This window comes from Parus major, unplaced genomic scaffold (genome assembly GCF_001522545.3).
Source record: "Parus major isolate Abel unplaced genomic scaffold, Parus_major1.1 Scaffold303, whole genome shotgun sequence".
NCBI lineage: Eukaryota > Metazoa > Chordata > Aves > Passeriformes > Paridae > Parus > Parus major.
In genome coordinates, this window is record NW_015379273.1 from 17,726 (window position 1) to 38,590 (window position 20,865).

Sequence of the window (20,865 nt, forward strand, 5' to 3'; positions counted from 1 at the left end):
CCAGCACTGGTGGCCATCATACAAGCTGGTTTTGCTTGTTTTGTTTCACTGGCAGCTGGGGCCCTGGGCAGAACACTAAAGGCCTGGTCTCGTCCCCAGGGAAGAAGGAGCCCCTGGAGAAGCTGTACCAGGTGAGCTGCTGCTGCTGGAGACAGTGATGACAACATCAAGGATGACAACTTCTTCCTCGACCTGGCCACTGGCAAGCTGAAGATGATTGACTTCGATTCTGGAAGCTTCTTCAAAGCTCCACAAGCGAATTGTGGAAGCTTCTTCAAGGCTCCACAGCGAATTTGCAGATGAGTCCAGAGTCACAAGGATGTTCCTAGATTTGGGCATTGCACAGCTTGGCCAGGAACCAAAGGTTCCCCTCTTTGCAGGGGCAGATGCAACTAATTCTTCAGTTGGCTGCCAAGCTGCTTTTTCCCAGTCCTGGAGGGATAGGCTGGGGTGGTTACAAAATGGGAGTAAGCTCCTGGCCCTGCCAACAGCCCCCCCCACTCACCATGCCCTGGGCTGGGGCAGCCAGCCCAACACAAATAAAACCCCAAGGTGGGAGCCGAGGTGGGACTCCAGAACCTGTGCATGGACTGCTTTGCTTTACAGGCAAGGAAGAGCTTGGGCTGCTCTACTCCCCTTGTTTGCTTTGGGATCATCATTACTTTAGGGAGGCAGTGCAGGGGGGGAAAGGAGAAAGCATGGGTTTCCCTTACCCATGGGTGGGTTTTTCCCTAGCATGTAGAGGTTGGGGCTTTCCTCAAGCCCCTGACAGAGATAAGGTTTTTTACCTTTTTTTCTTGTTTCTCCTTTCTGTCTATAATCTATTTTCAATAATTTGTTGTTTGTTTTTCTAAAGGAAGTGTTCTTGGTGGTGTCCAGCCTGGATCGGAAAGTGCTTGGGACCAGCTGTGGCATGGATGGGATTATGCCTTTGGAGAAGGCTGAGGATATTGTTTGGGACCAGCTTTTCTTCCAGCAGTGGATAGTGTGAGGTGGGTCCCCATCTTCTTGGCATGGTGGGATAAGAGCTTTTGGGAGATGGCAGCAAGCGCAGGAGCATCCTGCTCTGGGCAGCTGTTGAGGAGGTGGATGTGCAGGCTGGGTACACGTCCTGCCCTCTTGCCAAAGGCAGCAATGATGGGCAGTTTTGGGCACCACTGAGCACAGCCAGCATGCTCTGGACACCATGGGTAGCTGGGACAAGAGGAAAAGGAGCCTACAACTGATGGGCAGTTTCTGGTTTCTCTCCTTGCAGTTGGGCTCTGTGGATGCTGAGGCTGCTCTGGGCTCTGCCAGGCCTCTATTGTGGCTCAGCACTAGGCGACAATAAGCCAAAAAAGATATGGTGTGACCTGCAGCAGACTTGCTTGAGCATTTCTGCAACACAGCTCAAGTTTGCAGAGTGTATACCTCCAAGGGAAAACATGACATCCCCCCCGCCAAAAAAAACTTATTCCATAACTTCTGAAATGAAATCTATCTAGGATGACCCTAAATGCCATTTTTCAGCTTGATCAAGCTGAAAAATGATCAGCTTGATCAAGCTCAGCCTTCTCTCAATAGTTCTCTCCTCCACCTGCCTTTTACTTCACAACTGCTCCCTCTTTTCCCCCAGTGAGTTCCCAGCCCATTGCAGTCTCCATCACACTGTAGCCTTCATTGATGCCCCTCATCACAAGGAAGACTGAGCCCCAGGTTTAGGGACTCATCCTGTCACTGGCTGAAGAACAGCTATGTCTCAGAGGTCTGGTGGGATTTCAGTGTAATTCAGACCTGCTCTCTAGCCCTCAGTTCTCCTCACTGCTAAGTTCTCACTCCTGTTTCCTTGTCCTTCCAGCTCTGTAAAACCCCTTGACCCTCCCCACTCTTCCCAGCCCACCCATCCACCTCAGTTTGGCTTAAACTGAAGCTTCTTTGTCTTCTCTGGCACATCAGTCCAGTCCTCTCTGTGGGGAGCATCAGTCCCAGAGCATAGCACACAACAGTGCAGTCTGGACCTGGACCAGCTCCCCTCCACCTTTGGATTGACTGTTTGTGACAAATAAGTGTTCCCTGTTTCCAGCTCTCACTGTGGGATGGCTCCAGGGCAGAGCCCAGCCACTCTCCCACTGCATCCCCTGAAGCTTGGGGCAGGCAGTGGTCCCAGAGCTGAGGTTACCAGTGAGCACCCAGAGCTGTGGCTTGCAGTTAGTGTTTGCAAATGTTATGTTCTCAACTCCTGCAACTTGTGGGGAAAACAACCTGTGTGGCCATGCTAGCACTGTCCCTCTAGGAGTGACAAGGCTGAAGGTCTTTCCTATTGCAGAGGAGCCAGCATTAAGCCGTAGCAAGGTCTGGCAGGTGGGGAGCAAGATCTCACCTACTGTCTGGGACTTGCTTCCCACCAAACACACCCACTCACCATGCTCTGTTCCATCAGGATAGAAGTGTCTCTCTGTACAAGGGTTTCCATAATGGTGTTGCACCCATGGGTATGGAACGAGCAGAGAGAGTAAAGGTGCCAGTCACATTGCTTGCACACTCCTTCCTTTATATACAAGACACATCTATGCATACCCTCTCATATAGATATATTAAAATGACAGGGATGGATAGTGATTTCCTACAGACCTCTAACTTTGGCATAACTCACTGGGGGATTTTTTTCCCAGCATTGTGTGAGTAGGTGTCCAAGACCTGAAGTGAGCAGCATTTAGAAGCAGTTTCAAGATTTCGAGGCAGGAAGTGGAGCTGACAACCATCTGCATAACTCGCCATATTCATAGGGATGGGCTGCTGGTTCTTTTAGGAATATGGCACAATGGAGACATGAGACTTGGAAAAGTCATAGCTCTCTGTGGATTTGTGCAAAAAGGGGGAGCAGCAGAAACACTTTGTGTCTACTTGTGTGGACACAAGGTCTGAGGAGTTGGGGTGATGGAGAGCAACCTGGGCTGGTAGCAGGTCAAGTCCTGTGTCATGACAACATAGACTGGCACAAGACAAAGCTAAAAGCACAACTACACTGATGAAGACTTTCTGATGCTGCACATCCTACAGGAAAAGCTGCTGTCACACAATCCATTGGAATTTACAACTTTTATTTGCAATACTTTAGGTCCAAGTTTCAAACTGCAATATTTTTACACTCAAGACACAGTCATGCACAATCCATATTTCAATTTCCTATTGCTTCAACCACAATTCAAAATAACTTAATATTGGAAACAAAACCCAAAATCTTTAAAAAAAGGATGCTGAGGTCAATAAGATGGATCCATGCCATCAGCACATTTACAAAGTAAATAACTTAGTTCTCTTTTTAAAAAGATCAGTTACCTCTTAATCCAAAGTTACAGAAGATTTTTCACTACACATTTGTTTATTGATTTTCTCTTTAATATTTTTTTCTGTTTTTTCTTTTTTTTTTCTTTTTTTTTTTAAACAGATAAACACGTCCTAAAAAAGGAATGTACAGCAAAATGAGATACATTTCTGATAATGAAAATGTAGGCTCCTCCTCTGTTTACTTTTGTCTGGATACCCTGAAGGAAAAAATCTATCACACACCAGCATAGGTGTAAACTGGTTGCTTTTAACTAAACCGGAGTTTAGCACTGGTGACATCCTGATCTAGTCAAGAGTTGAAGAATTCTTTTGCAGATCTCAAATCATGTGTTTGCAGGCACAGCACCTGCAATGCTGATGCACCAGTGCATGAGAATAACTCTGTTAACATTCCCCCACAGAATTTGGGCTCTGCCCAAGAAGGAGGTGCTATGGTCCTTTGCTCCTCATTCCCCTGTGGAGCAGCTCCCTTGGCTGACCTGCTAAAGGCAGAACCCGGCAGCTCCTTGCACTGAAGGGCTAAGGCAAACCCCCTTGCTGTGCTACAGATGGATTTATCAGCATTAACATAGGGATACACAGATGTACCAAAATCAGTTGCCTTTGTACAGCTAAGCTTAAAGGTGAAAAATCTCAAGAGCCAAGGATGGAATAGACTGACAGGCTGCCTGTTTGCTGTGCTGACCCACTTGTGACCAGCACAGTTTTTTGTGAGGCAGAGTGAGAAAAAGGGGCAGCTGCCTCCCATGCAGGCAGCCAAGGGAACCATCCAGCCCTGGGACTTGGGGCACTGTCAGCACCTGCTGCTTCAGTGACCAGTTCAGCTGTCATTGAAAGCAACAACCAAATTCTCACTGACTCCAGAAGGAGCAGCAACAGTGCTTGAATTTGATCCCTAAGCCTGGGGCAGTGCTGGACGCACACAGTGTGACACAGCAAACAGACCTTTCAAAACAACTTCCTGCCATTATTCCCTCCCATTTGCAGTGGTGTCACACCAGTCTGAGGCATCTGGGAGCCCTCAATGCATCTTACTTCAGATGGGAGGCCCTGGGCTCCTGGAGATTTTGCAAGGAACGGAGGTGGAGATTCCCTCCCCATATCGAGTTTCCGTATAAAAAGTCTGCTGTGACCAGGCAGCTCAAAGGACAGAGAAATGAGGGTCTCAACCACTTTATTTGGGCCAGTTACACAGTCTTGGGTAGGAGCCACTGAGCACATGGGGGGCAAAGGGCACAAACAAAGAAAGACGGATAAAACTAGTCAAGTGCAGAGACTTGAATGGGCAAGACCTGGGAGAAGTAACACATTGCTTCATTTCACTCTTTAGAAAAGCTCTTTCATGTTTCAAACACCTGAGAGGCATGAAGGGCAGAAAGGAGGTTACATATAAACAATACTTGTGTTTTCACACACTCACCCTCTCAGTGTTCTAGAAGAAATTGGATGAAATATATTCTCTCTGAGTTGTATCATTTGGCATGAGCAGCTCAGCACTAGGAGCTAAAGCAGCCAAAGCCTTAGGCCACAAGAGCTGACCAAAAGAAAACTTCTGGATGAAACTAAAGTAGCTAACATGGACCTAGCTGAATCCAGCAGATAGAGTTACAGAACTGTAGAATACTTTATGTTGGAAAAGACCTCTGGATGCCATGGTCAGGAGCTGTTTTAGCGGCTGGCATCCACAAACATGTAACACCAAGGAGTTGTAATTCAAAGGTGTGCGCACGTGTGTCTGACGGCTCTTCTGACCTGCATTCATGGCTGCCAACTCAGGCCACGGTGCCTAACCATGCTCCTTTTGGCTCCATACCTAAGTTGGGCAAGGCAAGCATTGCTCACAAGCCTCCAGCAGCTGCGAACTTTGTGCCACCAAACAGAGCAGAAGGTACCCTACACACAGGTGCTAAAGTTGATGTCTGATCTGCTTGAAAACTGTGCAGGGCAAAGCCACTGTGATCACAGGCTATTAAATAAATTAGCAGTTTCCAATATTATCGACTTTAACTAATGATATCGCTCCCAGCTTCCTCAGTCAAGGTCAGATTCTTGCAGAACTCAAGTGCTTGCCTAATGGAATTGCTAAGCAGCAAGAACAAGGTTTGCAGGCTTGTGCCCACATGGCAGCCCAAAGGGCACCCATATAGAGCATACGGACATCCCTCCTTTTTACTATAAGACCTTTTTTTCTTTTGAGGTAACTCTTGTAACCAAAGGTACATGCAACTGTTGGTAGGCTCTAGCCAGTGATGGTTTGCAGGCACAATGCACACCTAGGATTATGGCAATCAGCTCTAAACTGCATCCAAAGAGAGACGGATGAATGAGATTCTGCAAGTTTCAGTGAGAAAAATAAAATTACCCTGCCAGTTCAAGGACAGACGTGAGCAAAGAGAAGTTTTAAAGATCCCTGAAGTGCAAACCACACTCAAAAAAAGCTTGGATGGTTTCTCTTGAAAGATAGTTTATCCTTTGTCTGCTTCCTGAAAATTTGGGACAAAATTGGAAATACTTACCTGCTATGGGGAGAGGAGAGGGGGAGAAAAAAAGGAAATGAACACTTATAGGTCTTCATCAACCCATCATTAAGTTGCTGCATATCTGGGCATGAATGAATGATCCAAGAGGGAACAGGAACACCAGGAAGGTGTATGGAGCACTGACTTGGTAGCACTTAGCAAGGCAAAGCTGGCACTAGAATGCATGTCCTGGGTGTCAAGCAAAGAAACACTGGCTCCTGCCCTTAATGGCAGATGTCACAGGGCTCTCTCTGGCTCTTTGTTCACTTGATTTGCTCAGGACTGGACCAAGAAATACAAATATTTACATGCTCAGTGTGAGGAATAGTCAGTAGCCACACCAAGGATTACATACTGGAAATAACTGCTGTATGGACAATAGAGTATGGTGACATTTCCTACAACTAAAGGACAGGAGACAGGTACTTCCCTTCTCATGGCTGGAATGTGCTTAATTTTTGGTGGCAGGACATAGGGAAGGACTGACTCAAAGTGCAGCCACTAGCCTCAAAGAAACTCAGCACAAACCCTTGAGTTCTTCTGTGTGTAGTGGAGTGGCCAACCACTAGCCAAAGATGAAGAATAAATACACATATATTTACAAAAGCACAGGACACAAGAAGTGAGAATGTAACCCCAGCCCAAGTTTGGGATCCAACCCTGAGAGCACTGTAAGATCCATCCTGTGCAGGTTCCCAGGAGTGCATGCAGGAGCTATATGGAATTTCACATAGGTATGTTTATATTTTTTTTCTTTTTTCTTAAATAAATAAACTTTTCTGTGCTTCTCAAACTTCCCTGACTTTACTGCTACCACGCTTCTGTCCCAAAACACATTTAAACCACAGTGAGCTACTGGCTCATTTTCATGTCTTCATTGCAGGGATGGGAATCATAGTCAAGTTCCTGGACAGCGTATTTCACTGTTTAATTTAAAAATTAAGACAATTAACCCATCCTTTAAAACCTTGGAATAGAAGTGTCTGAAACATTTAGTTTTCATTTTGCAATAGAAACAGACTATTTCTAATATTTAAAAAATATGTATAACTAATTACTTGATCTGAGGATAGCAGTCAGAAAACTCAAGGTTGCTCCAGAGATTTTACAGTATTTGTCTCTTTCCTTTCAGCACAGGCAATGCTAATATGCTTAATGTCAATCTTAATATACTCTGTGAGCCTGAAAATAATGTACAAGACTTGACTTCCTTAGGACTGGGTTTTTGTGGGTTTATGTTGTTGGGTTTTTTAAAAGTACCTGTGTCTTTTCTACATTTAATATACAGGCTGGGCGGATACAAACACAGCTCTCATCTTTCAGTATTAGTGAGTGTGAATCAGCACCAGAGACTGTCTGAAGCATGGAGCCACAGGGATACTGGAGGTATGTTCCCTGCATCTCATACAGTCTCCACTGGGCAAGTCTAGTCCATTCTGAAATCAGCCACTGGCAGAGATTATGTCTACTGAATCTTCTCTGCTTCCCAGGAATTTGTTTTAAAAGAAAAATCTCAAACCCAAAGATTTGCTGATGGAAAGAAAAAGGAATATAATATTTAATAAAATAAAAAGTAAGACCTCTTAGGAGAGTGTCTGTCTTTAACAAGTCAGTGCCAACAATATTCTGTATCCTCTGATCCACTGATCAGAGGAAAAAGCTACCATTTGATTTCCTTATTTTTCATACCTGCTGTCTTCTGGAAAGTTGTGGTGGTGGTATTTTTTTTTAAGTACATATGCTGAAATACTTATAGGTAAAGGAAATAAATAAGGAATTCCCCCCCTTACCCAATCAAATAGACTAGTTTGTTGACAGAAGTATTTAGACTGTATGTCCAGTAAACACTTGCCATTACAAAGTGCTTTCCTTTAAAAAGATGACTGTCTGTTCTTTTGTGGATATGAAAAAATAAAAGATATACTGGAAACAGAAACTGTCACTCACTTCTTCACTTCTTAGAGGAATCCAAACATGTTTCATCTTGAATGCTTTACACATTGAGGGCAGCCCAAATTACTCTTTTGCAAGGAAGCTTCTCCTACAGACACAGATCTTGAGCTGACAGACAAAAATGGGACCTCACAAAGTCTTCTAAACAGAACAGAATTGTTCAGGTTGGAAAAAACTTCTGAGCTCATTGAGTCCAACCATCAACCCAGCACTGCCAAATCCAGCACTAAACCGGTCCCCAAGTGCCTCATCTACAAATCTTTTAAGTACCTTCAGAGATGGTGACTCCAGCACTGCCCTGCACAGCCTGTTCCAATGCTTGACCATCCTTTTGGTGATTCTTCCTATATCCAATCTAAACTTTCCTTGGTGCAACTTGCAGCTATTTCCTCTTGTCCCAAAGCTTGTTATCTGGGAGAAGAGACTGATTCCTCCATTGCTCTAATCTCTTTCAGGCAGTTGTATACTGCTGGCTCATGTTCAGCTGCTCTCAACCAGCACTCCCAGGTCTTTTCCCACCACGCATTTTCCAGCCACTCTTTTCCAAGCCTGGAGCTACAGGGGGTTGTTGTGACCCAAGTGCAGGACCTGACACTTTACCTTGTTGAACCTCATCCAACTGGCCTTGGAGCAGCAATCCAGCCTGTCCAGATCCCTCTGCAGAGCCTTCCTGTCCTCCAGCAGATCAACACTCCAACCTAGCCTGGTGTTACCTAAGAATGCCCTCAATCCCCTCGTCTAGATCACTGATACAGATATTGAACACAACTGGCTCCAGTACCCAGCCCTGGTGCACCACAACTGACAGCCCCATCTGGATGTGACTCCATTCCCCATGACTCTCTGGGCACAGTCATCCATCCAGTTTTTTTACCCAGAGAACAGTGTACCCATCCAGGCCATGAGCAGCCAATTTCTCCAAGAGAAAGCTGGGGGAAACACTGACACAGGCTTTACTAAATTCCAAGTAGACACATCCATAGCCTTTCCCACCATGCCCTAGGCAGGTTATGCTGTTTTAAAAGGAGATCAGGCTTGTCAGGCAGCACCTGCCTATCACAAACCCACACTAGCTGGGCCTGATCCCGTGGTTGCTCTGTATGTGCCATGTGATGGCACTCCAGATGATCTGCTCCATGACTTTTCCCATCACTGAGGTCAGGGTGACAGACCTGTAGTTCCCAAGATCATCCTTCCAGGTCTTTGTGTAGATCAATGTCGTATTTGCTGTAGTCCAATAACCTGGGATCTCCCCCTTAGCTAGGACTACTGGTAAATGATGGAAAGGGGCTCAGTGAGTTTGGACACTCCTGCCCCTATTCACCTCCTGCTGCAGCTCATGCCCAAAGCGGAGGAGCTCCTCTCCCTGGGCACATGTCCCACAGCTGTGCTCATGCTGCTGCCACCAGGACTGGCCTAAGAGCAGGACACAGTCTGCAACTGCACGAACTGCCTGGCTAGCAGCATGATCCCACCATAGCTCTATCTGGGCCGCCGCATGGGTTGTGGTGGGTGCAGAGCTTAGAGAAGCCATGGCTTTCTGTTGGGTGGACACCATTGCTCTCTGGTCAAGCTGGCACCTTCCTGCACACTCTTCTACACCATCTGCTATTTGGCCTGTCCTGGCTGCTTACACTCCCCAGGGGCTTCTTTTATAGGGGCAAAGCTTGGGAGCCATTGGTGCAGGACCTGTCAATCACTGTCACTCTACCTGTGGACTCCTGGCAGCTCCCTCAGCTCCTCCTGATGTTCCCCCAGTTCAGGAAACCGGAGCTGCTCGCCTTGACGTATTATTTGGCCATCTGAAAAATCAGACCTGTTGTGCTCCCCAGGAAATGATGAGAAGTTAATTTCTACTTAGCTGTGGTAACTCAAGGAGGGCTGCCTCTCCCTGTTGCCTTTGCCAAGGACACTGTGATGGCCAGTGTGAGCGAAGGTAGCAGAAGTAAGGACACTTGCCACACAAAGACTGCAACTAAACAGGATGCAAAAACCAGACATGCTCCTGGCCTGATTCAAGAACAGCCCCAAGCATCCTTCATTACTGCTGGCCAGACATGAAGGCAGTGAGTGGCTTAAAGGCTATTTAACCCTTTGCAGGACCAGGCCAACATGAAGATCTATAGCAGAAAGCTGTTTTACTTGTGGGGATCTTTTGCTCAGTGGGTACATGTTTCATTTCATTCAGCTGCTGTTTTGAAGGTCTTGCATTAGTTGTTCTCTAAAATACAGCAACAAGTATGCCAATAAAATGCTTTTACTGAGTGAAGCCACACTGTCTTTCAGAAATGAATAAATAAAACACAAATTGCATACTGCAAGTATTCTGCTCCATTCCAAATCTGCTGACTTGTCAAGCACAATCCTCAGGAACATCCCCAACATCAGGCAAATCTTTTGCAGCAACTCAAGAGCTTCATTGCGCAGTGCTTGCCATATGTAAGACAGCAGAAAGCAGGCTGGCCTGGTGCCTCCAACTAATTCTGCAATCCACCTGCATTTCACACTTTTGTTCTTGCTCAGTGCACAACTCCAGGTTTTAAGGTGCTTTCTTCCAGAGCTGGCTGCTGCATCGGCTTCTGCAGATCTGAACTGCAGGTTGTTCCTCACATCAGCTTTGGTTCTCAGGGCAGAACTCCTGTGCCTAAAGGATGCTCACCTGTGCAGGAGCCTGCAGAGCAGCCTGGTCCCCTCCCCCTCTGCCAAGAATTCCACAGACACTATGAACTTTTCCCAGGAGCTACAAGACAGATGGGAGAAGAACAGGCACTCTCAGAAGTGACACCACCGCTCTGCTCTGTTTGCTCTTCTCTACTCCTGCAGAGACTCAGGATGACAAATCCCACTAGGCTGTGCATTTCTCAGCTTGGACACAATTTCCCTGGAGAACAGTCCCCACCCAGTTTGGCTCAGAGATGGGAGGATTAGTCCTTTTGGCTCCTGATGGGAGGAAGAGGTACCCACAGACAGGCTGCTGCCACTTGTCGCTACCAGTGCCTCCTTCCAGTCTGGCTCTGCCAATGCTCAGGCTGCTTTGGGCTCTGCCAGGCCTCTGCTGGGGCTCAGGCCTGGGCACAGCTGGGCCTACTCTCCCCTCAAATTGCTCTGACAGCTTTGCATCAGACAAACCTGTTCTGAGCACACTGACTGATTTTTCTGCTGTTTCAGCTGAATAAGACTCTCACCTGGGCAAAGAGATTACAGTTAGGGGTACAAATCCAATTGGCAAGGACCGAATCATTACACAGTCCCAGCTGAACACCTGTATCTCCATGGGATGTTTTGTCTGACCCACTCTTCATTCCTTTTTGGTTGGAAATGCAATTGCACTTTCTTCCTCATGTAGAAGTACCACAGCTGGGCAAAAATTGGCAAATGGGCCATATTCAAAAGGCAGTCTGGAGCTGATGAATGAAGAATTGCCCTTCTCCAATTCCAAGCCATACCAGAAACCCCATAAACACAACTTTACATCGTTAAGAAAGAACTGACAATTTAAAAGTGAATGTACAGATTATTCACAGGGTAAGAAGGAAGGCAATCTTCCAGCTGAACTTGCTTTACCTTGGAAATGATTGAGGCAGCAAAGCATTTTCTGTCATTACCTCTCTGTCCTTAGCCCTGATTCATCTTAAAAATAAATTAAGGAGCTGAAAAGCAGGAAGAAGACAAATGATAATTTTTTACTCCTTGAGGAACTGGGGTGATCCTACCACCATGACTGTGACTGTTGGTTTGTTCATCCATCCATCTGTCCTGCAGCATGAGAGTTGAGGTTTTACAGAGTTTGTGTTCTCAGTCCTGCTCCGAGCTGGCAGGGCAGAAAGCCGACCTGCAGTGCTAGCGGCTGCTGTTTTTAATTGCTTCCTTCGCTGCAATGATCAGAGGAGTCAGGCTTGAGAGCGGCTTGGCTAATTTTAAAAATGGATGCTGCCCAAACAAAAAAACCAAGAAAGGTACCATTACTTTCCAAACTCAGTTCCTCACCGGCTCAAACAGGATTCCACTTGTTACCAGAAATACTCAGAAATAGGACTGAGGGGGCCATCTGCACTTCCACCAGGAAGTCCAGGACATCGCTGTCACAGGCAAACATGGCCTATATGCCTATCAATCCATTTTTCCCACTGTCTTCACCTTGCTGGGATTTTTGCCCTGCCAGTGCTCTGAAAATGCTGCTTGCTGCCCCAGAGCTTTGTTCCTTTCAGGAAACTCAAAAGACTCACTTAGGTTCCTCCTTTCTAAAGACACAAACCGTGTTAATTCTCAAAAAATATGCATGTAAGTCATTCCTTAGGAAACTCAAATACCTCTAAGAAATGTTCAACCCAGTAGGATTTAGGTTTCTGTGTTTTCTTGAGATCTTTACTGAGGTACAGGTTTTCAGCAGCAAGTCAAGAGCAGGGAGACAAATGGCAGAGTGTTGATGGACTCAGCTCTGGCTTGCAGGGAGAACAGTGTCTACCTTTCTATCCCCTGTCCCTCCTGTTCTGGCTGGTACCTTCCTTCCCAGCAGGGACAGTCAAGTAGCACATTCTGCAGCTCCCTCTCCCATAACACCTGGCAGCAAATCTCAAGCAGCTTGACTGTGCCAGGAAGCAAACAGGGTTGGGACAAGTCCTGTTCAACTGTCCCTGTTTGGGTGGCAGAAACCTCTAAAAATGGGGCTTAGTAGCAGAAACCTCTAAGAGAGGAGCAGAGCAGGAAGGACAAGCTGGGGCCCCTCTGAGGCCCACAGCCTCCTCCTTCCCACAGCCAAATCTCTGACATCTTGGCTGGGCCTGCTTTTACTCCTCCCCCATCAACACTATTTCAGGCCTCTATACCTGGTATCATTCTACTTCAGTTCTTTTGTGAAGAGTTAAAACTGAATTTACTCCCTAAAGTACAAAACAAGGCCACAGAAATGACCAGGAGATGGAGCATCTCTCCTCTCAGGAAAGGCTGAGAAAGCTGGGCTTGTTCAGCCTGGAGAAGGGCAGGCCCTGAGGAGACCTCACTTTGCAACTCTTCAATATTTCAAGGAGGGTTGTAATAAAGTTGGAGACACATTTTTTAGCAGGGCCTTTTCCAATAGATCAAGAGGGACTGGTTTTCAACCCAAAGATGATCAATTTAGATCTGATCTAATTGAGAAACTGTTTATGAGGAGAGTGGTGAAACACTGGTACAGATTGCTCAGGGATGATGTAGGTGGAAATACATCTCTGGAAATATTCAAGGTCAGATGGGGCTCTGAGTGACATGACCTGGTTTAAGAGATCCCATCTCAGTCAGACTAGATGACCTTTAAAGGTCTCTTCCAACCCAAACCATTATAGGATTTTACTTAGTTTTTGTTTAAAAGCACCAAGACTGGAGATTAATATGTGGGAAGGCCACCTGATGCCTTTTTCTGACAAGAGGATTGATCCCTTGCGTATCTATTTCACCTGCAGTTGCTTGATATCTTACCTGCAGAAGTTCCTTCGCAGACCCTCGCCTGTCCACATCCATCTCCAGGCAGCAGTTAAGAAAGTCTCGGAACACAGCTGAGAGTCGCTCTGGGTTCTGCAGCTCTGGTGTCCCATTTGTAGCTATCAGATACAGTGCCTGGAGACAAAGAAAAAAGAAGACTGTTTCATTCATACCCAGAAATACTCACAGAGACCCAATTTTTAAGCTCCAATCTCCACTGGCTGTTTCTTCCCTGGCAGAGGGTTGGATAAAACAACAACAACAACACAAAAAAACCCCACAAACCCAAAAATCACAGCTATTCCAATATCAAAATGATCTTGCTTTGACAGCTGATTTCATTGGCTTAGTCAGAACTACACCAGTGCATTTTACTTCTCCAAGTACTGACACAGCTTTACAGGCCATTTTAAAGAGTCAGTGTGGTCTCTAAATATATTATTTCCAAGGATTATTACATCAAATGCATCTCTGCAGTGCTCACTGGTCCCTAAAATATGGCTTCCATAAAACAAAATTCATCAGTTTTTTTTGCTCTGTTCTTGATAAAAATGGTTACTGGATTAAAAAAAAAAAAATCCATCAGCTTATTCCATGGATAAAAAACAAGAAACATTTGGAGTCTCAAGTTCAACAGACATGTCAAGTTGCATGCACAAATATATTATGATGAAAAGACATAATTGGGCAGAGAGGACTCACCTTCAACTATCTTTCAGCAGTCTATAAATTCCAAATCAGCTTCACTTATGTGGTAAAACTTTTAATTGTCTCATCAGAAAAAGGAGTAATTCCATCCCTATGGTAGCCCTCCACTAATTTTAATACTTAAATAAATGCATTAATGATATCCCCCTCCCAGAAACTACAAGTCAGGAAAGGTTTTGGCAGCTGGAATGCTGAAGGCTTGGTGACATGGAGAAAGTGGCTTGGGCTATGAAAGAAATATATTCAGTATATATTACAAGAAGTCCAACAACTAGTGTGTGGTATCAGCTAAAATTTTTTTGCTGTAAAAAACAGTCTTGCTTTATAAGCTTTTCTGTTTAGAGGCAGCTGAGACCTCTTACACAAATCTCAAGAATATCTGACTGTGAATTTGGTCAGAAACAGGAAATCCAGTTATCTTTCCTAACAGCTGACATGAGGCTTCTTGAGGAGCTCTAATAAACATTTGAGACTAAGGAAGCAAATTTTCAGCATCCAGATCAATAATGCTAATTATTATCACCTGCTTTAGCTGCCTCATACAAGGCAACTGCATTTTTTGCAAGTGAAATATGGCTTCACAGGAATCAGAAGCAAAACTGTGATGTGTAAAGGTTGCTGCTGGTACAACACAGTTGTAGTGACAGAGGCTTAATGCTACCCTGCCAGCTACAGTGCACTCTGCTTATTCAGCACCACTCTGAATTGAAACCTGTTTCTTTCTTATCCACCTTTACAAGGTGACACAGTATGCAACACTCCACATGTGTGCCCTGGAACCAAAAACCCCAGGGAACCTATCAAACCAAAGGAAGTCTTCCAAGAAAACTTAGGAACCTATTTCAAGAAGAGTGAAAAACTTATATAATTGAAAGAGTGAAATTTGTATAATTGATGTATTCTTTTCTTAAGCAGCTGGGAGGTACATCCTGACCCTTCTGTAATTTCTTCTGTCAGTCTGCAATACACAGTCCGGGTGCCACAAACCAGAGAAAGCACAACCTTACAGCATGGACAAAGCTAAAGATCATGTTCTATTTTAATTCTGGCTTTAACAAACAGTATGTATGTATACATATAGGTAAAAATTAATTATCTTATAAACTTCTTCAGGAATTAAATGTGCAGCATTTTGTTTTAGTTGTCAGTCATGAGGTTTTATCCTGGTATACATTCCTCCACTACTACACACTCATTTGGTGTAAGACCTGGCCATTTAATTTTAAGACATAAGGATAAAACTGAAAACTTCAAAGTACACTAGTTTACTAAGATTATCTGTGGTAAAAGATACTTTTAGAGTAGTGTTTGCTAATAAACAATTATGGCATTACTAGAAGCAGTGATCCTTCCTGGAAGGTTCAGGTAATTAATCAGCACTGGTCTGAAACTGAAGAGAGTTTTGTGCTTGCAGGTACAGCAGCTCCAATGCTTATTATAAAAATTCCCCAGCTGGAGAAGCATAGCACTTAAAAGTTTTGTCATTCAGAGATACAGCTTAAAGAGAGTTCAAAAATGGCATGAGAAATTTCAAGCACTGCTGAAGGCCAAAGTGGAAAGTTTCTGCACAGGTACATGCCACTGCCTCTGAGGTTTTCATAGTGATTCAATCAAAGCTATAGCAGATGCTGATGTGCTGTAGGAACAGTTTTAGAAGTGGGCCTTTGTAGAACTAGTTTGAGCTGATGTGAATGGGATTTTATCTCATGAAGGATTAAATACGGCACAGTTCAGAAAGACAGCAGTATCTGATATTTCACCCTACCCTGAGAGGATTTTCATTAAGGTAAGGAGGCTCTCCTTCCACCATTTCTATTGCCATGATCCCAAGTGACCAGATGTCCACTTTGGGGCCATATGCTTTTCTTGTTACAACTTCTGGTGCCATCCAGTAAGGAGTCCCCACCATTGTGCTCCGTTTACTCTGCTCAGGGGTGATCTGAGCACAGAAGCCAAAATCAGCTGAGGAGAAAAACAAATACTGTTAAAGCCAGCTTGAGTAACAAAATCAAGCAAAAGAACCCCCATTTTAAGCCTGAGAATTCACTGTGGAATCTAGCAGGAAAAGTAGCCATGCTGTGTTTCCTCAGGGCTGTAGCCAAGGTTATACAAAATTGGCCACTTAAAGAAACCCTCAAGTTTCATCCACTCACTTTTACTTAATCACTTGAAACTTTAGACTGTAACTCCCTCGACTCTGGAAGGGTCATACACAAAGCAAAGCTACTCCTGACACCCTGTGCACACAGCTGTGCTCTCACAGCAGGGGTCCAGGCACTCCCACCAGCACCGCTTTTGGAGAACTGACCATCACTCAAAAGCAATCCCACACCCCACATCCAGAAATGCTGCACTTGACTAAGAATACATACTCAATTTGACAGATCCATCCATCCCAAGAAGAATATTGTCACTTTTGATGTCTCTGTGGATCACTTGGTTGGAATGAAGGAAATCCAGGGCTTGTAGGCACTGATAAGAGAAAAAAGAAATGTAAGGGTAAAAATTCATTACATGATTTTATGACACAAGAAAGGAATGGCTCTACGAGATTTCCCTTCTAGGGCCATGGTGAGGAATGGCAGAACATGTTGCAGACAAGAAAAGAGCTTGGTGCTCCAACACTGTTAAAGTCTTGTCTTTCTAGGCAAAGGCACATACCAACTTTTGAAAGGTAAACATCAATTATATAATCAATTATTATTTGCAGGGTACAGACTGTACCCTGCAAACACAGACAGAATGACTGCTGCTGCAGTGGATTTGCTTTCTTGTCCATGTAATGACAATACCACAGAAACAGAAGCATCATCTTGTCTGTGCAAACAGAAGCACAAGTGGGATCCCTCACCTCCCGACAGACAGCAGCTATCTGTCCTTCATCCATACATGTCTCGGTGACAACATCGGTTAAAGAGCCTCCAGCCAAGTATTCCATCACCACCCACAGTTCATCACCAACAAGGTAGCTGAAAGGAGAAAACAATGCTGTGGAGATGAATGTGCATACCTAAACTAATGAATAACTATAACCTAAAACTGATTCTTGTATCCAGGTCATTTTAAATGAAGACAGAATAAAATGAAAAGGACATTCCTTCTAGCCTATACAGTTCTTGGAATCTGCACAGTATACATGAGAAAGACATATCCATGAAAAGCACTTATCTTAGGTGACAAGCAAGTGAAGAATGCACTTTAGTAAGATAATCAAGTAAAGATAAATCTGGAGCCAGGACACATTCCACCAGCTGGTTTATCATCTTAACTCATGAATTCCACCATTAACCCCAGGAACGAGGCAACATAACTTCCAAAGCTATCCATGGGAGGAGGGAATGCACCACTAAGGATAGAAGTTTGTCAAATGTTTGGAAAATCTTGCAAAATATACATTCAGAAACAGGAAAGACCATTAAAAAACTGTCAAATTAGCTGTTTCTGGGAACAAGAACTTAGTCTTCCTGGCATCTTCAGCAATGGAAAATAGTGGAAACAGCCCAAAGGAAAGAATTTCTAGGACGGTTTGTCAGCACTTTGCAGAACATTTAATCAACTTTAAAAAAAACAAACCCCCAAAACAACAACACAGCTTGGAACATGGAGCTGACAGACTTATTTTAGGAAGATATGGCTGATCCTGGTTTTTGAAAACAGACTTCAAACTATGTATGCCAGAAAAGACTAATGCAGAGCCAATGCAATCTCCTCCCATCCACTGGAGAAGAGTAGAGAAACAATAAAGAGCCCCATGTTCTGCAGTGATCAAAGGGTTTTTTTAGCCTTTGGCCTACTGTGTGTAAACAAACATTCACATGATAATACCACAACAACTTACCTGTCTAAATAGTTAACAATATTAGGATTCTTATTTTCCCTCATGACCAGGATTTCATTGATAATTAGTTCCTTTTTGGGCTGCTGTTGGAGATTCATTTGCTTTATGGCCACCTAAAATGACATTAAAAGCCATTAACCTGAGTAGTCTGTTGCACAAGATCAGAATGAACATGTAGTGGACAACTACATGATTTTTGTATCACCTGCTATTCTTGCTTCCATAACAAAGCAAACACAGACATACGTTACAGATGTTGCTCCATGACAAAAATAACAATCCTAGCACTTCCCAAATGCTGAAATTTTGATTTGCTCCTCTAAAGAACACTCTTTAACACCGATCACATTTCCAGTTATTGTCAGGGTCTAAAAGGAAATAGTCCATGTGCTGGTATTTTATGGATATACCCAGGGTTTAAGTTTACAGGGCTAGACCCCTTGGAGACCCAATTTAATTGTGGTTACCAAATGCAGCATGGCAGGTGTATAAGGAACTACCAGTCAGGGAGATGGAATTGTCTTTGCTGAGAGCCAGAAATGAGAATTCAGGAATCTGAAGCTGGATCCCCAAAGAGAGCAGGATTCTGTGACACATGACTTTGTCTGTTTTTTACTAATATGATCACTGTAATAGCCTGTCACTGAGACCAGACCAAAACACAACTTCTTACCAGCTGCAGTAGGACTGAAACACAAAACTGAGTCCAGTACATGATTTCTCCTTAATTATGTTTTGCATTATACTTTAAGACAAAACACATGATGGAACAAATGGCAAATAGTGTAACTGTTCAAACTTGGGATTGTAATAAATTGGGCCTGAATAATGACAGTTGACTTCAGCTCATGGATGCCTTAACAGATTTAGTAATTAAGACTGAGACCATGTCTTTCTCTGACAGATACCACTGCCCTCCTTTTTTCTGGCAGTTCTATGGCAAAGTCTTTCTGAAATCAAGCAATGTAACAAAGCTATTTATTCCTCACAGCAACAGGAGAATCTGTGACCACCTCAAGTGTTTTCCCACAGCTTCTAGTTACAACAGATGTTTTGATTTTACAAGTTGCATTGCTAACCAGTCTGTGGCCACATGCACAGGCAGATTTTGTGGTATAAATATACAGAGTTAAACTGTGTATCTAGACCAACATTCTCTGAAAGGCACAACTTGATGCACTATGGGGAACAGAGAACAATTTCTAAACCAGTACATTTATGCTGGCAATAAAAATAATCTACTTTTTATCACCACAAAAGTTTGTTGGGATTTCTTGGCAGATTACTTTCCATTAAAAAAAAACATTCAGGAATAATGTAACATGGTACCAGGGTGGGATCAACAATACTGTGGAGAGTACCAATTTGTTCTGAAGACAGAGTAAGTAAAAAAATTAATCTCTTAAAATTTGCTATGGGTGAAGCATTCAGCCAAGCACAGAGAGCACCAAGGCTCTTATTGAGTCTAGGAATTCACACCTTTTCAGGCATTTATGAAAACCTCAGATTCAGTGTTGCTGGAAAGCATATGGCCACAGTAACTATTCAGTTACTGAGGCACAGAACCACACTGCCCTTTAAAGACCTTTCACTTAAAAGCTGAAGACAGCAGATGATGGATTTTGCCAGCTGACATTGGCCCAGGCATCAGAGAAACAGCCTTTGCAGGAAAGCTTTACTGGCCACCCAAAGCTCCAGCCACAGTTCACACCAGAGGTGAAAGCTACTAGTACTGCTACAGTTTTGGTGGTACGCAGTGTACCCTAATGCAGAATCTGCTGGGAATTTTGACACTTACCTCTTGTCCTGTGGCAATGTCAATTGCTGTATAAACAGTTCCTGAAGCCCTAGAAACAAGACAGCAGGAGAAACAGAAACACTTTAGTCCCTGTGAAAGCCAGCCCAGGAAAGAGAGCTCTGCTGCCTGGAGTGTTTATATGGGTTTACCCACTCCTCAGCCAACAGCATGACAGCCCACCAGTCCTCTGCCATGCAGGGTGTCCAAGAGAAAATAGTATGTTTAATTATTTTCCATTTTGCTGTGTTGGATTTAGTTTCTTCCCCCCTTTTTCTCTGTGTGTCTATGACTGTGTTTTTTTCCATGAAGTGTAACACACTATCCAGTCGGGCCTTCTCACACCTTTAAATTGAATTCATCTGCCAATCTCAGGCAATGTCACACAGTCACTCTGAGAATCTTGAACATATGACAACCATTTGAGGAAAAGATCTAAATACAACTTTCTCCAGCATGCAAGTAAACGATTTTCCAGCCATCTTGCAAGGTCACAACTACAGCAGGTTAAAGGCCTCTATTATTTCACACACAAATAGGGAAGGACTCAGAACAGAGGATACTTAGAGAGCTTCTCTGTGTGTCAAGAACCATAGGCAGCTGCTTCTGTTGAGTGCACCTAGACTCTTCATGGTATCCATGTGTTGCTTTTGTGGCAAACATAGGTAGGGTTGTAGAGCCACCAGAAATAAATGCTGTACCCATCTGCAGACTAGACAGGGTGGTGTTTGGTTTGCCAACTGCCTTTCCTTCAAAGATGTTCTTCTCCATAATGATGTGAAGGGCTGAAAAGGCCCCAGGCAGAGGCAATTCCTTTGGTTTCAAAGCAACTAGGGGCTTGAAAACTCTTTCTTCTGAGCTTAACCACAGCTTTACACTGCCATCATTTAAGAAGCCCATGTCAGCAGGGGCAGTGAAGCCTTTGAGAGTCAGGGGGGTAATTCTCACAAGCAGGAATGTGCATCCAGCAAGTCTATCAGTGACTTGAAGTGCCAAAATCAGTTGTCTCCTTTTCACATGATCCCCTGGCTTGTTTGTTTATCTGCAGGCTGAAATATTTCAGAAGCAGTTTAATTCAACAGAGACCTTATGTCTGCATTGAGAGCAATATTCTCATTGGGCATGCTATGCATTCTTTTAATATAAAGGCAAATACATTTTCCTATGACTAACTGACAAGATTAATCCAATCTGTTTTCATAAGAAATCAACAACATTCATTCAGAATTGCCAACACTGTGATGATTCTCCTGAGCAAACTCATATCA

General features: G+C 44.0%; 1 protein-coding gene across 8 annotated transcripts in view; it reads right to left on the reverse strand.

The window, feature by feature from the left end:
- Positions 1–3,063: 3,063 nt before the first annotated feature.
- The window catches only part of LOC107198751 (serine/threonine-protein kinase PAK 3), an 80,335-nt gene continuing 62,533 nt past the window's right edge, over positions 3,064–20,865 (reverse strand). For all 8 annotated transcript variants that reach the window (XM_015615951.3, XM_015615949.3, XM_015615947.2 and 5 more), the window contains 7 exons: positions 19,601–19,649; positions 17,803–17,915; positions 16,816–16,933; positions 16,337–16,436; positions 15,730–15,926; positions 13,254–13,391; positions 3,064–11,729 (listed from right to left, as the gene is read on the reverse strand). In XM_015615951.3, the coding sequence (XP_015471437.1) occupies positions 11,640–11,729; positions 13,254–13,391; positions 15,730–15,926; positions 16,337–16,436; positions 16,816–16,933; positions 17,803–17,915; positions 19,601–19,649 (805 nt within the window). In that variant the 3' untranslated portion in view covers positions 3,064–11,639. The remainder of the gene's footprint in view (positions 11,730–13,253; positions 13,392–15,729; positions 15,927–16,336; positions 16,437–16,815; positions 16,934–17,802; positions 17,916–19,600; positions 19,650–20,865) is intronic.